General features: G+C 37.6%; 1 protein-coding gene across 2 annotated transcripts in view; it reads right to left on the bottom strand.

Moving 5' to 3' along the window:
* Window positions 1–4,107: 4,107 nt before the first annotated feature.
* Window positions 4,108–17,344, bottom strand: part of LOC126169809 (uncharacterized) — a 149,484-nt gene continuing 136,247 nt past the window's right edge. Inside the window, exons 19-23 of one of the 2 annotated variants that reach the window (XM_049920674.1) lie at window positions 14,953–15,332; window positions 9,276–9,397; window positions 8,081–8,467; window positions 7,038–7,178; window positions 4,108–5,393 (exon numbers count right to left, since the gene is read on the bottom strand). In XM_049920674.1, the coding sequence (XP_049776631.1) occupies window positions 5,359–5,393; window positions 7,038–7,178; window positions 8,081–8,467; window positions 9,276–9,397; window positions 14,953–15,332 (1,065 nt within the window). In that variant the 3' untranslated portion in view covers window positions 4,108–5,358. The remainder of the gene's footprint in view (window positions 5,394–7,037; window positions 7,179–8,080; window positions 8,468–9,275; window positions 9,398–14,952; window positions 15,333–17,344) is intronic. The other variant, XM_049920673.1, reaches the window with a different exon arrangement.

Genomic DNA, 17,344 nt, shown 5'->3' on the forward strand with positions numbered 1-17,344 from the left:
GTGTGCTTGGAAGTTCATGAAAGCATGGTCAGTGGTGGTTCACTCTGAAGCATTATGTTAAACTGACTCCTTTTTCTACCTAATTTTTGAATATTTAATACCTGCTTAGCACTGTGATCATAAAATACAAAACATCTGATTTATCAGACAATTCAAGAAATTGTTGCCCATTACTTTGAAGTAGTTGTTATTAAGTTATAGCTACCCTTTCCTCTCTTCACACTATACTATTGCACCAAATCTTAATTTGCTCTATTCTTCCCTTCTCTTTCTTCCTGAGATATAACTGTACTTAGCTCTGTTTTCTTTTTTGGGTGATGGCAACTTTCTCTTTATGGACAATAACATTACCTGTGGCAAGGTTTCAGCAGCTTTATAATTTCATACCACTGACATTTCTGATTTGCTTAATCAAATCCAATTTTTCAAAGTGATTGATGCTAAAATGTACACCATGTACTTGAAGGTAACTTTTCATCTCTCACTGGGATCATACCCAATATAATGAAGATTATTTTAATCTACAATTGACATGCTGCTTGGCAATCACTAATTTTGTAAAAATCAACTAAGTCTATTCCTTACACAGTGCTCACATAAATAATGTTGCTCTTGGCAGAAGTCACATCCTATTAACTACTAAAACAACTTGTTACAGACTTCTTTCACAAAGGTAGCAACATGTTAGCTGTAGATAACTAGCAATATATGTAAAACAATTATATTTATTAACTTTTTTACTTTTGTGGTGATTTCCTGTAGATCATATACTTGTTCTCAGATTCTCTTCATTTGGCCTTCCTTGAATGTGAGAAGGACAAAGCCATCTTCTATGTTGTAAACTGAAATGTTAGACTGTTGGTGCACGAATGCTAAAAGCATTAGCTAATTTGTTTTCTTTCTTGAATTGACATAAATGAACAAATTTCTGCATTTCTTTGAGATTTTGAGGGATACATACCTGACATTCACATATTGTTCTGAGAATAACGTCTACCCCAACCTTCCCTCCCTTCTTTCATTGTCTCTGAGTGGTCTTATATTCACAAAAAATTATTTATACAGAGATGTCTAAAACACAAATGAGCTCAAAATTATGCAGGCTTCCTGCAACAGTATAGCAAGTACAAACACAAGGTGTCAAGTCACGTGTCAATACATGAACATACATGAACCATTCTGGAGGAGAACATAACAGACAAGGGGGGGGGGGGGGGGGGGAATTATGGAGTTCCCTTCTTTGTTTACTGTGTATTTAATAGTCATGAATCTAGCTAACCATTGCAGAAAACACTTTGAAGAATTATTTCTAACTGGTACTGGTTTTATCTTACGCACATCACACAGTAAATGAGCAGGTCAAACAAGAAAATGTTCACAGCCTCTAATCATCAAAACAGTGTTAAAGCTAGTGTCAACAATGCCTAAACATTTTGAAAGTATCAAAGGCTGACTGTGAACAAACTGCCTATGCCAGCAACAACTGTTGTCCATTTGAAGGGGTGCTATGGGCCTAACAAACACCACAATTTGTTTTACTGTTCACCTCATCACTGCTGCAAACTAAAGTGTTTCCAAACAATGGAGAAAATAAATAGCCCATCAACATACACTTGGCCCTTGCAGCCCATCTGTTATTAATTTACACCAGTTTCTTCCACTGTTGTATCAGCATTCTCTCCCACGGCCTTCCTTCACCACCTTTTATATTTATTTTATGCATTCTAACAGCAGCTCTCTCTCTTGTTGTTTTCCTTTCATTTCCATTTGCACTGGCATTTCTTTTGATTCTCTCTTCTTTGGCCAGTGATTAGCAGCAACTACACATTAATACTAAGGAATTTGAGGTTTTCCTACTCGTCACTGTTACTTCCAACGCCTTTAGATTTCTGTGATGATTTTCCTTACCTCAAGCACTTCTTAAAATTAAAATCTAGACAATAATTTGTTTCTAAATCAGGGTGAATACACCGACAAGGGGAAGGAAAAAAAAAAAAAAAAAAAAAAAAAAAATCCTGGATTTCCGTGAAGTGACAGTACATATTCCCTTGGAACTGCAAAACTTATCAATCCTTTGAGCGGTTAAGGTTTTATACACAAGCGTAGAACGTTCCGGCACTTTAGAAAACAAACCGGGAGGTGGAGGTTGGGGGGGAGGGGTGAAATGCTGTTAAGCAGCGTGCCCACACAAATAGGAAAAGTAAAGTTAATGGTTTAAATTAATATACACAGCGTTGCTACAAGAAAAGCTCGGCTTTCACATATAATATTTGTCTTTTTTTTGCTTGTGGTCCACTTCAAGACACATCAAACTAATGTGCCACTAAAATTTTAAATGACGACATACATGTCTGGTCTTCTTCCAATTGTCTGGTTCTCAGTGTTAAGTTTTAAATGAAAATCAAATGCTCTGTGATTTAAGAAATTTAAAGTACATTCGCACACATAACATAATTCATCTTGTGTAAAATGAAATTTACTTTGGAAGTAACACTTTTCATACAAACATTCCCAATATTTTCCCGCGACCTGTTAGAATTCGTTTCAGCAGTTGTCAGAACGCACCAGAAAACATTACTGTGCATGAGCTGCTGTGATGAGTTTGGAAGCCCATATGGTCGTATGTGTATACCATAAGATCTTCAATTACGTCACAAAAACAACAACAACATGACATCAGAGGATACTCCAAGATCATCGGAACTTTGTAAATCATACTAAAATGCATAACTGAGCTCAAAGTAAACATTTGTATGCCCAGGTTCAAGACGTAGTGGGCCCAACATGGTATTACGCTTTTCAGTGTGGTTTATGGGATGCAAATTTTCTTGGAGTACCACTACTGTAGTATCTCGTGTTTGGTTCCTTATTATGGCATAATGCCATATGTGTAAGAAGATAAAAATGTGCACTTGAAATTCAGCAAACAGTTGATTCTAGCCAACAGTGTTTCAAATAAACTGACAGTATCTGCAGAAAAGATTAATGAAAGCCAATTTTCTTTAGAAAACTCACAAAAATAACTTCACTGTTCTGCAAGGCAATACCTGACTGCCAAAAACTTTGAAAAAAAAAAAAAAAAATAAAAATAAAAATCATAAAACCAAAACTAATAATATATTTTAGCCTTCCATAATTATGTGACTTGTAATTCACTTTATAGCTCCTGGCCACAGAAATCCATTTTGTTTTCATTTGACGCGAGAGCTGTAAATGAAGAGGAAACTAGCAAACCCACTAAATGTAAACACGGGGCACGTGAACACTACCCTTCTCCCCACTACAACTCAGTCTGCTCTGCACATACGCAAATCTGGCAGCTTAGGCACACCAGGAAAATTTTTCTGGATGGCATCTGGCTGCTTGTTGCTACTGCTGGTACAGGTAACCGACACACTTCAAGTAGGCAGAAATGGGACTAGGTACTGACATATGCGAATCAGCTGCGCATGTGACTGAACCTGCTGGCAACTGCTCAAACGAACCTAATGTGAACTGCTGTGACGTCGTGCTCATTGAAAGCAGTTTGTTGTTAGAAGTCTTGCATAGTACTCGATCTAAAGCCTTTGGCATATTTTTCTGTTGGCAGACGCTTGTGTGTGCATGGTGTTTTGTTGTCATAAATGGCGCATTTCCTTTGCAACTTAAATTTTATTTTGGTTTTCTCCCTACTCGTTTATGTTTTATTGCTGCAGTATTGTTCTGCAGTATGGGGCTAAAGTAAAATTGTTTGTTAGAGTATCAGTTCAATGCATGTCTGTACTGCACAACACCAAACTAAGGACCACATTCAATGGAAGCAGACAACATACAAATCAGAACCAATTACGTAAATTATGGATTGAGTAATGATAACAACTCATTGAATAGTTTATATTCTGAGTTGAAAAGAGGCTAAGTGAGAAAGAACATATAGGGAGGGGGATGGATGCAGGAGAAAAGATGGATGGGGGAGAAAAGATGTAGAACATGAGACAGCAGCAGAGGATGGATATGTAGAGATATAAATGTGACATGGGAAAATCTTTTAATGAGCACATAAACAAGGCTGAAATCTTTTGACAGGAACATAAACAAGGCTGAAAATATTGCTAGCATTTCACACAAAGAACTCTTCAGAGCTAGAGTGTGCACATGAACATGCTTTCAGTGAGTTGCTACTTTCACTCCTTACAGTGTTTATATTTCACGAACTGTTCTTTCATTACCTTATTTGGAATTAACTATGTAGCATGATCTAATAATCACATCAAAGCACCAGATGTAGAAGGTAGCAGGATGACCCAACAAGTGGGACTGTAATCTGGAGAACAGTGGGAGCAAAACTGCACAGAGCTGGCGAATGTAACCTGTTGGTTTTATTGTTTATACGACTATATGAAAAAAAGGTTCTTTACATGGTAGTTTTATTAGCTTTTTTTTCCAATATGGAGTGAACTATGACTGATCTCAATGGAAATATTCAGCTGCTTACAATAAAGTAAAAGTTTACACACATGAAATGTAAAAGTTGTTCTATTTCAAATTATAATGTCAATAAAACTACAATACATGAATTGCTGCAATACTGTCAGTACATTCAAAAAGATAAAAGAAAGACAGAAAGAAAGATTGGAAGGAAGCAACAAAGACAAAACTGATACAAACAAGAATAAATTTTCACAAAATATTTGCTTAATTGTTAATTATTTTAAAAATAAAATATACTGTTATAATTACATGATATTGTACATAGGTCACGATTCAAACTGTACACTGTAAAATAATGAACGTGAGATACGAAAGAACATTTAAAGGAACTGCAAATAAATACAATCAGTTTTGTGCCGTTCACAATGGAGAATTGTCAGCATTACATAAAAATATAAATATATGTATACATATATTTTCTTTTTCATATAAAAACTCTCTAACTTTCAACTTTTTCCCATTCACTCTTATCGGTGCCCGATGATTTTGCACTTAATTTAAAATTACAGACAGTAATGAATTCAGCATATAAAACTAAATCTGAGTGTAAACTTTACAATCTATTTTCTCTAACAAAGAGCTTGTTGGAAATGGTTTTCTTTCAGTTAAAAATATCATCATATAATACAACATACATTCACAACTGCAGCAATATGAGTAAAATATTGCTTTAATGGAACTCCACATCTCAACAGTTTAAAAAAAGAATCATTAATGGTTAGAGACATCAAAACATTAGTAAATGTTTGAGAAACTAACTTTGTACATTTGCCAAGAAAATATGTTTTTACTTTGTATAATGTCTATGTATAATATATACATACACAAAATAGAAAACTATTTCATTTCACTCGGGCAGTTCAGACTTGAAGAGCATTCCTGCTGTCGTCATGAGCAAGTGACTTCCTGTTTTGCAGCTTTTTCTGGAAAGAAAATTTCCAGTCATTCAATAAACTGTTAATCTGATTTGATAAGCAAAGAATGTAATGTGTCCAGTTGTTGAGTGATGTACACAATTCCTATTCAGTAATGTAGCAACAACTTAATCCATTAGCAGCAGGGTGTTAATATTTATTTTAAGATGAGGTCTTATTTACTACAAAAATAACATTGTCATTGTGACAAACTTTTTCACTCCATTTTCTGCTATTATTCCACCAACGTTATACTTTAATACATTTTCCCCACTGTCTGAGCAACATTTAAGTTGCATGCAAACGTTCCTCCACAACATCAACCCATACACATGATTACACAATGAAACTGATTTTTCCCATTTCAAGGAAAAATAAAAACAAGAACTGTCTGCAGGTTGTTCTCTCATGCCAGAATGATTTACACTCTCTGTGATCACTATATTGTGAAACTATGAAAGGTCAGAATAGAGTTACTCGGGTGAACAATACAAACTCTCAAATGATTCATATAATGTGAAATACATTAATATCTACACTTCATGACAATGTACCCACCAAAATAAACAATGGAATCACTATTAATGCAGGTTCTCACTGCTCCATCAATATGCATTACATGAAACTCCATAGCATGTAACCAAGTACTGTTAACAAGAAATAGTTTTTTTATTATTATAAAAACATCCCTTCTGTCTTTAACCAATGCTGAACCCATCTTCAATAGTTTGATGAGAGCTCATTTTGTCATTTTTGTAGGATCTGAATTATGCTGCAGACACTTTTTAAATAACTGATTCAAAGCAGCAGCAATGTAGAGATGAACAGGGCAGTTACTCAAGTCTCAAAATTTCTAAAGTATGATTTTTTATTTCCTGTAGCTCAATCACTGGAAAGGAGAATAGTTTAAGATAAATGAAGTTAATAATCCGTTGATACAATTTCAATAACATGAGGAGTTAGAAAATAAAAAATTGTCTGAAGTGTTTCAGCTTTCAAACCACCAACTGGACAATCTCTAGAAGGTACAGGTGGAAGGATCAAAATCTAAGTGAAAATAAATCTGCTTCACATCTTGTGGATTTTATTTCTTTTTGACGAATTATATTACAGGTATTGCAGTCAAATGTTTCAATTAATTATCCATCAAATTTCTTTAACAAATGTTGCTCCAGTTTACACTGATGTCATTGTTTTTGTGTGTGAAGTGTTTAGATCCGAAAATGTAAAAAAAATAAAAGGCTGTTCCCTGCTGAAACATGTTAAGTACAGAGTTATTTATTATTCCAAAGAAAAAGTCACTTGAGACAACATGTAAAATTTCAAGGAGACATAATTACATAATTGTAATTGTTGGAGATAAGTACTGGCCAGCCATTCTGTCTCTGTGAAATTTTACTTACTGACTTATTAACAGTTGAAGAAATTTACTGGCAGTAATTAAGAAACATTGTGACAAACAGCAACTAAGTTTTGCATTTATTACATTATTAACACAAAATTGTATTTACAACATTAGAGTTTTATGTTTAGACGTTTTACAAAAGCAAATCCTACAACAAATTCTCTCAAATGACCTAAAAATACATGATCAAAAGCAAACTGTTCATATTGGTATTTTTTGTATCAACCTGTATCTCAGCCAATACATACCTTCCCGTTCTCTTCGCCTCAGCTTCTTCCGCCGCCTATCTATACATGCCAGTTCTGCCTTTACATTCATATAGGTCTTCCGCAGCTCCTGAAGTTTTTGCTGAAGCAGAGCAATCCGCTGGGAACCATCCAATTCTGGAGCTATCAGAAAAGCGTAAATGAAATTTTAACTTTTAAATTTCCTCAAAAACTGAATACATCACATGCAACATTCTACTTTTAGCTGGACAAAGGACAGGGCAGTGTTACGAATATTTATGGAAATAGTGAACAATACTATACAACTATTCAGCTTTGAACAGTGATGCTGTTACGAAAGGACCTATCCATGAGCACTTTATAGCCACAATGGTGACAAGGGCAACATACAATCACGTTTACAACAATCTTATTATCATTACCACAATAGTTTTTGGGCAGGGACATTCTTGTTAATATCAACTTCAACTTCACACATATTAAAAACTTGAAAATACAAAACAAAGCAGGGAAGAAAGGAGTTTCATCAGAATGTAAATGTAATTATGGAGCGCAAAATGAGCGCACGAGATTGTCATACCACACACTTTGCCAATTCACAACCAAACAGACCTTCAGCTACTTTACATGTTACAGATCACTGTTATCCCAACTTTAATAAAAAGAGTGTCAACAGTAACTTCACTGTAACATCTGAATGGAAATATCATGAACTTCATTAAGCCCACAGAAATAAAAAAGAAGCTGACTCTTTACACATTTAGTTGAAAACTAAACATGAAAGGCTTTACACTTTTAGTACTTGCTGAAAATTGAACGATCTCATTCAGCAAATAATGAACAATGAGAGATCAGTTAATGGTGCTCCTATCCAATGAGAGACCACAAGGAACACAACGTATATTCTCGAGAGAGCGAACAAACTGAGTCCGCAAATGATGAAGTATTGACTAAAGGAAAAAGGACGTAAAAAGTCAACACAATTATGTGATTTAGATCATGAGTGGCTGAATTAATTAACCAAACAAACAATGATCTAAATAAGCACTGCAAACATTACTTACCAAGTTCCACATAAAAGTTGTACTTTGAAGGGCGGGGGGAACGAGTAGCTGCAGTGCTGTCAGGAGCAATACCACTTGCTGAACTCTCTGAAAGCTCATCACTATCACTGCCACCATTAATGTTGTTCCGTCTGTCTCTTTCACGGTCACTTGCACTGCTATTACCACCTATCCAATCTGAAGAGACTGCAACTGAAATGCTGTGACGAGGACTGCGGCCTGCCCTTGGCCTCTTTGCGCTTGTCTCGCCACATTCTGAACGCTTTCTGCTTCTCCGGCGCTTTTTGCCACTTGTTGTTGTAGATTCAGCCAGGGGAGAAGTACCAGCTGGCGTACGTGGTAACTGTTGCTGGCATTCACTTGGAACTTCTATGTTTAATAGCGAATCTGAAAATGGAACCATGAAACAATATTTTTACTTCCCAACTGCTAAAAAATAGAGTGAACAGGAAGACAAGAAAAACTGTTTCTAATCAATACCTTATAATTTGAGCTGTCTGTATTAATAATACGACCCCAAAGGAAAAGAGTATCAGTTACAAATTCTTCACTTAATATGTATTCCTTTACAAAATTGCACTATCCATTCAAACAACACATGCACATGTGAATTTGTGCATAATGAAATTACTGTAGTAATTAATTTGTCACCCATGTAGTTGGTTTTTACATTAGATTATGAACAATGAAATACATAGGTTAGTGCAACTTCATCCCTTGCTTGTAACTGGAAATACGTATCCCATAAGCAGTCACTATCACATTCTGCACCTTATTGTTCCCCTTTTCCAGCAGCAGCAGAGAGAGAGAGAGAGAGAGAGAGAGAGAGAGAGAGAGAGAGAGAGAGAGAGAGAGAGAGAGAGGGGGGGGATTTTGTTCATTGTCATCATCTGCAAAAAGAATAATTTTTTTTAATACATGGCAGATTGAACCACATTCTTCCTCACTCAGTACAAATATTCAGTATGTACAACGAACACGCACCCTCTGGAATTGTGCAACGTATTACTTCCTCCCAAAAATGTCTCATGAAATTGCCACAATGGGAAATTAGAGCTCATACGGAGATTTACTGACCATCATTCTACCCATGTGTTGAGTAGGGAAGGATGGCTGGTAAAGTACAGATGTAGATGATGAGAAACCATTTATTTACAGACAGACGGTAAAGGAAAAAAATGAGAAATAAACCTACCATCCTCACTGAAATGCTCTCCTTTTGTTCCATCAGCACAACTATCCAAATCAATTTCAAAAGAGTCTCTATGAGACTTAGAGCTGTCATTATCCAGATTTGGTGATAGCCCTCCTCTTTCACTGAAACAGAGAACAAACTGGTGTAAAAAATCAGGTTAATCATTACCTCTTTAATTTTTATTTAAACCAATCACTTACATTAAAGGTGTAGGAAGAATAATTTTACACATTATCTAAAAGTAAAGAGTACACTAACTGATGTAAATCACAAGAAAGAAAACTGTAAATGATAAATTTATAAAAGTTATTATTTGTCTTTCCACAAATAAATCATCTTCCTTTGAAGCTTGAAAATAATTTGTTCAATTCGTATTGTAAAAAGCGTCACCAATATTTAGGGCAGTATTTCAAAATCAAGCTGTACACAGTGCAAGATTATGTACAAACCTAACCTATACATAAAACAACTATATTCAATCAGTTTTGTTCTAAGTAGCAGTGAACTACTTAATACAATAACTTAATGGTTTGTATGTCTCCAAACATTTTATTGAAATAATGACCTTCAGATTAATTACCACATAATTTATATCAACTGCTCTATTTGTAAAGGAACCAGTAAGCCTGAGGAAGTAGGTAACAAAGTGCCTATACTATAACATTTTGAACTGACTTTATGAATACGCACTCAACATGTAAAATGAAGTGATTACATGATTACAATTATATGGGGAATACTCCACACATACATCTCTGGGGCAACTGTTTGAGCAATTAGTAACATTAGCAACCACAATACAATGCACTTACTGTTTGACGAGAACTTGTGAACAAAAATGCAACACAAAATGATTCTCTACTGTATTTATCCTGGTTATGAAAAATTTAAAGTTGGGAAACAACACAGGCAACAACAACATACAAGCCAAAATAATCTATTTTTGAAAATATTGCGTAATTGGATAGACAAAATCTACTCACCAAGTGACAGCACGAGGAAACATATATGAAGGTTAAAGAAATGTGCAACCTTTTAGGAGTCAGTGGCTGCCCCTTCTGACAAAAGGGTTGAATGGGAAGGAAGAGGGATGAAGGCAACTGAATTGAAGAGGTTTAGGATATGGGGAAAGTTCAGGAAAGTTGCCCAGAAGCCTGGGTCAAGGGGTACTTACTGGATGGTTGTCAAGGACTGCACCAAACGAGACTTGAAAAACTGACAGCTTAATAGTGAAAGATACGCAAGACATAGATTACTGACAAAACATCATGAAAGACTTACTAAGACAGGTCAGAAAACAGTGTTTCTGTTTCTGTCCCTCTCCAGCTGTCAACCATCACTCCCCACCTATGAACGAGCTTGGCCAACCTTCTTAACATGCCCCAGCCTTCACCATTGCCTCCCACAGCAATTAAAACTCATTGTTACAAGAACCAATCACAACAGTGCAATGTTCTCAACCTCCTGAATTATATGTATTATCCAAAGGTCTCACTTTCAGCAACAATCCTTCACTTAACCATGCTGTTTTGGTGAAAGACCTGCTTTGCTTCACATGTAACATCAACTGGAAACATAACTTTGCAGTCCAACCCCAAAACCTTTCCAACAGCAAAGCTGACATTGAACCCAGCCTCGAACAGTTCTGATCATGATTCTAACTCGATCCACTATCATTACCTCAAAATCACACTTCTCAACCTTCCAAGAACTCCTAACATCCAGCACTGCATAACAACTCTTTCTCAGGTCCCTACAACATGACCCTAAACTTTCCTCTGCAGCAATCTAGGCTCTTTGTTCCCTGAAACTGGTGACTCCATTATCCTCCCAGCTGACTAACAGACAAGTGTCTACCACTGTAGTACTTGACCAACAGGAGTATGCAAGAGAGGATCTACCCAGCTGTCTTGACAACTATGTACAGCATCTGTCATCAAGATCCCATCCCCGTGATACAAACTGACCAACTGTCCCTCCTTAAAACCCCTGCTCCATCACAAGGACTAAAACCTCAGTCCCTATAACTTATCACCTCACACAAACCACACTCCCATACCTTTTACCTTCTTCCTATGATCCACAAACCCAATCACCCTGGCTGTCCCGCAGTTGCTGGCTTCAAGGCACTCACCAAACATATATCTACCTTACTTGATCAACACCTGCAGCTTATAACACAGATCAACACCGGCAACTTATAGCACAAAGACATCATTCCTATATTAAAGAAATGAACCATTCCCTAGATCATCTGAAATCTGTGCCCATCTCACTCCCATCACTCACCGTGCTTGTCACCACTGATGCCACCTCCCTCTATACCAACTACTCCCCCCCCCCCCCCCCCCCCACATACATGGTCTGTTTGTTGCTGGACATTACCTCGATCAGTGCCCACCTGATTCCAAATCTAAGATTTCCTTCCTGTTCACCTTAATAAACTTTATACTTACAGGCAACTACTTTACTTTTGAGAGGCAGACAAACAAACATCTCTTATGGGTCACTTGAAGCGGTCTTCAGCTCCTTGTTTGGTTTAGATCAGGGCTGGCCATGGTGTGCCAAACTTCATGCATGCAGTGTGTGCAGACTGCATGCAGGCCAAGGCCCAGCCTGTCACTTGACTTTGCTCGGTACTTTTCGGAAGTATCCGGGGACAGTGTGACATTTCATTTAGCATTGCACTGTGGTATTCTGCAGTCAGCATAACACTCAGAGTTCGGCAGAACTGTGATGTCAGTGCTGTTAACCCTTCACAATTTGTTCATGGTGGGAAGGATGTTCACAGAAAGAGGCAGTCTAGCAATCTACTGTCACAGACCTTTAAAATGAATGGGAACGACAGAAAAGACGGATGAGAATTCTCTATTTGCATAAGGGATGTGTACTGTTTATTTGCTACAAAATGACATTATAATACCACGTAGAAATAATTTAAATTTTTAGATGACAATGAAAGAGCAAAACGATCAACACACGAGACTGATTGTTCTGTACACCTAGAAGCACTTTGTGCTAAATTTGCAGGCATGGGGCACTTGGAAGAAATTGGTGGTATGAATAGTAAAACTTCCGAAGTCATACACACTATGCCATTTTCAGTTGCAAAGGTTTTCAATGGAAATGAACAGAGAGTAAGGGGGACTTCATATACCACTGCAAAGTGCTTTTGTTAAGTTAAGGGGCAGGTCTGGAATGATTTTCAGATTTAAATCTCGCTATTGTTGAATTTAAGAAGGAAAAAGGCATGCATGAACAAAATTTAGAACATATGGAATGGGCTGCAGGCTACGCATATTAAGCTGACTTGACTGTACACTGCCCACAGTAAGACATTGCATGGTTCACTTCTTTCTGATGTGATAGCGATGCGTTAAAAAGAAAAACAAAGACCACACACATTGTAGAAGGGACACATTTTGACAACGAAAATCCAGTTCCCTTAACTCACTGGCATTGAAGAAAGTGCGAGCTTTGAAGAATTCACTGTGGCCTTGAAAACATTACAACAATAGTTTTACAAAGTTTTTGGGGATACTGTCAGTTTTACACCTGTTTTCGAAACCGTTTGCTGTTTCAGTTGAAAGCACTCCTCAGCATGTGCAGAGGTAACTGATTGACCTGCAAGGTAATTCCAGTTTTAATTACAAATCTTTTTACATTAAAACTGTCAGCCCGTCTACATTGCTTTCCTCAGATAGTGTCTCCATAATGAGGCTGCGAAAGGGTTACATTATTTTGATCAATATATTTGCCTGAAAAACCCTTTTTCAATTATGAAACTAAATAAGTCATGATTATGTGGCAACTTGAGTGCAAAACTCTGTGATATTGTCCGTACGCCAATAGTTTGTACCAGATAAGAATTACATTATTTCTTCTGCACACCGAAAATAAATAATTAATACTGGAAACTTTTTCCGTTTGTGATCTATGTTGTTGAGGAATATGAAATATAAAACTGAGTCGTAAGCAGTACAACTATACTGCCATTTAAATGTAGCACGTTTTCCTCTCTTCCCGCTCCTCGCACTCAGACAGTGTGGCGTGGCAGTGAGGAAAATGTAATTTGAGGCTGAGTGCTTTGGCACTCAGGCCTCAGCAATTTCTCCAAATACTCTCCATCTCCTATAATTTGCCAGACCAATTTCCTTCGTCCCTCTTCCTTCCCCTTCAACCCTTCTATCAGAAGAAGCAGCCATTGGCTCCAAAAGCTTGCATATTTCTTTAACCTTCATATATGTTTCACCTCCAGCTGTCTGGTGAGTAGACAACAATAATAGGTTCAGAGGGCAATGAACTGTTTAACCTTAGTGACTCCTGTCACAGAATAAATTAATAACCAATTAAATGTAATTACCATAGCAATAGTCAAGTAAGATGACAAGGACAACCATCTAGAAGCCAAATCAGGAGCTTTAAACTCTCTGCATCCATTTAAAGTAATGTGCTGTGTCAATTACTAAAAAGGTTGTTTTGTATTATTGTGTGAATGTATTTAACATGCCAATTCAATCCGGAGACTAAACTCTGGTCAAAACTGGGGGCCTGGTTAAAGGTGAAAATACGTAAAAAGGGAGAATAATTCGATTTGTGGAAATATTGATTTTTTTTTTGGGGGGGGGGGGGAGAAGAGGGGGAGGTGGGAGGGGGGGAGAGAGAGAGAGAGAGAGAGAGAGAGAGAGAGAGAGAGAGAGAGAGAGAGAGAGAGAGAGAGCCACAGGATACGAAGGGTATAATCAGAATTATTTGGAAAAGGATAAATTAATGACAAGCTCTTATTGTACAACAGATCGGCACAAAAAGTTTGTAATTACACAAGAATAAGGGAACTCTCACATCAGCAGATGTGCTGACAGAAGGACACTAGAGGGGTTTCAAAAAATACCTACACTTTTCTGAAAATTTTGGCTTGCCTGTTTCCTACCCTCACAAAGTAAGCTGAAGAAAGAAATTTATATCTGATGAAGAGGTGGCAATTGTAGCAAATTACGCTTTAGAACAAATTCATTTTATGTGGCAATAACAAAACAGAACACTGCTAAACAAAAGTGCTGTGGACAATGAAGATTAAGCTGAGAAAGCATATTAAGAAATGTGCGTCTTATGTTGTCTAATGAACTTCTCACTTCAGTGTTGATTAGCCAGGAATGGATGTTCAGTACAGTCACTGAACATTAAGATTTATAAATTATTGTTGTATAAAATTTAAGTTTTGCAATTTTATCTATTTTTGACTGAGGCATTGAGCTAGATATTTCTTTAAAAACACTGATGAAAAAGAAGAAATTTACCAAATACTTAAATGCTTTGCTAAGCCTCAAACATTCATAGTGAGAAAAATAGTTTAAATAGACCATGAGAATAAATTATTAGAAAGTGAGGTAAAGAGATACTTTCGGCAATTTACAGTAACACCCATGAATGGAGAAAGGAATACATATACATCATAACATGTGTCATCAACACAATCACAATAAACATTTACTTTAGGAGAGGAAAACACTTGAGATGAAATTAAATTCTGCTTGGCTACTGAAATTAAATAGCCATATTCTACAGAGTAGCTTCTAGTGTAAACCTGGAATGAGGCGTGTGTTGTACAAAAAAATAAAACACCAGCACTTTTCACCTCATTAAATCAAACCTTTGACAATTTATTTTCAAAACTTACTCAGATATTGTGGACAGACTGCTGTCAGGTGTGGTTGGAGGTGTATTATCCATGACAGGAGCAGCATCCCTCTTATTTCCAGAGACACCGGCAACTGGTGCTGGGTGAACCGGCAGAGATACTTCAGCTGATGGGGGCGGTGATGGTCGCGAATGACACCTCGACGGGCTGCTGGTGCGTGCTGGCCCAGGACTGGAGCCAGGAACACTGGCAAATGGCATCTCATCCACTGCAGCTATCTGGGAGTCCGTCTCCTCATCTTGTGTTGGCTGAACAGCTGCAGGAGATCCTGGTATAGTTTCCTGGCACAACAAAGAGCCCAGGACCTGACAGTCACCTTCAACCTCACAATCTTCTGCGGCCTCTTCCAGTGCCTCTACCTGGAGGAAAATTTCATGGATTTGTATAAGTCAATCAATGACTGCAAAATGCTACTCTACTACTAACACGTGAAGCGACATGAGCCTGTTTATTGTACAGCAGAAGAACAGACCCGTTACACTGTATGAAGAACTTTAACCGATCCTCTTTTGCTGATGGTACAGAACACTACAATAGTAGTTTGTGTCTCAAGGTGAAGATTTCTACTGATGTTATAATGAAATAGGATAGCTGCATTCAAATCTTATTTCTCGGATGAATCAGTCGACGGTTATAGAATAAATCAGCAAGTAGTATGCATCTGACTTATTCATCATTAACCTGATGATTTTTCTCTATTACTCTGACAGCATACTATTTTCATTTATGAGCACCATACACACATGACAGGAGGCCTGAAGGTTTATTACAGTAAGACCAAAATAATGTACAATCAGTATGTGAATGGCAAGACAGACAGTAAACAGCTGATAAATTGTGTAGGTTACTTAGGGCAGAAAATCCTAAGAAATTTTGGTCTTATGTCAAAGCGGTAGGTGGATCAAAACAAAATGTCCAGACACTCTGTGACCAAAATGGTACTGAAACAGAGGATGACAGACTAAAGGCCGAAATACTAAATGTCTTTTTCCAAAGCTGTTTCACAGAGGAAGACTGCACTGTAGTTCCTTCTCTAGATTGTCGCACAGATGACAAAATGGTAGATATCGAAATAGACGACAGAGGGATAGAGAAACAATTAAAATCGCTCAAAAGAGGAAAGGCCTCTGGACCTGATGGGATACCAGATCGATTTTACACAGAGTACGCGAAGGAACTTGCCCCCCCTTCTTGCAGCGGTGTACCGTAGATCTCTAGAAGAGTGTAGCGTTCCAAAGGATTGGAAAAGGGCACAGGTCATCCCCGTTTTCAAGAAGGGACGTCAAACAGATGTGCACAACTATAGACCTATATCTCTAACGTCGATCAGTTATAGAATTTTGGAACATGTATTATGTTCGAGTATAATGACTTTTCTGGAGACGAGAAATCTACTCTGTAGGAATCAGCATGGGTTTTGAAAAAGACGGTCATGTGAAACCCAGCTCGTGCTATTTGTCCACGAGACTCAGAGGGCCACAGACATGGGTTCACAGATAGATGCCGTGTTTCTTGACTTCCGCAAGGCGTTCCATACAGTTCCCCACAGTCGTTTAATGAACAAAGTAAGAGCATATGGACTATCAGACCAATTGTGTGATTGGATTGAAGAGTTCCTAGATAATAGAACGCAGCATGTCATTCTCAATGGAGAGAAGTCTTCCGAAGTAAGAGCGATTTCAGGTGTGCCGCAGGGGAGTGTCATAGGACCGTTGCTATTAACAATATACATAAATGACCTTGTGGATGACATCAGAAGTTCACCGAGGCTTTTTGCAGATGATGCTGTGGTGTATCGAGAGGTTGTGACAATGGAAAATTTGAAATGCAGGAGGATCTGCAGCGAATTGATGCATGGTGCACGGAATGGCAATTGAATCTCAATGTAGACACGGGTGCTGCGAATACATAAAAAGATAGAACCCTTATCATTTAGCTACAAAATAGCAGGTCAGCAACTGGAAGCAGTTAATTCCATAAATTATCTGGGAGTACGCATTATGAGTGATTTAAAATGGAATGATCATATAAAGTTGATCATCGGTAAAGCAGATGCCAGACAGATTCATTGGAAGAATCCTAAGGAAATGCAATCCGAAAACAAAGGAAGTAGGTTACAGTACGCTTGTTCTCCCACTGCTTCAATACTGCTTGGCAGTGTGGGATCCGTACCATATAGGGTTGATAGAAGAGAGAGAGAAGATCCAACAGAGAGCAGCGTGCTTCGTTACAGGATCATTTAGTAATCGCGAAAGCGTTACGGAGATGATAGATAAACTCCAGTGGAAGACTCTGCAGGAGAGGCGTTCAGTAGCTCGGTACGGGCTTTTGTTGAAGTTTTGAGAACATACCTTCACCGAAGAGTCAAGCA

Source organism: Schistocerca cancellata, chromosome 1, assembly GCF_023864275.1.
Source record: "Schistocerca cancellata isolate TAMUIC-IGC-003103 chromosome 1, iqSchCanc2.1, whole genome shotgun sequence".
Lineage (NCBI taxonomy): Eukaryota > Metazoa > Arthropoda > Insecta > Orthoptera > Acrididae > Schistocerca > Schistocerca cancellata.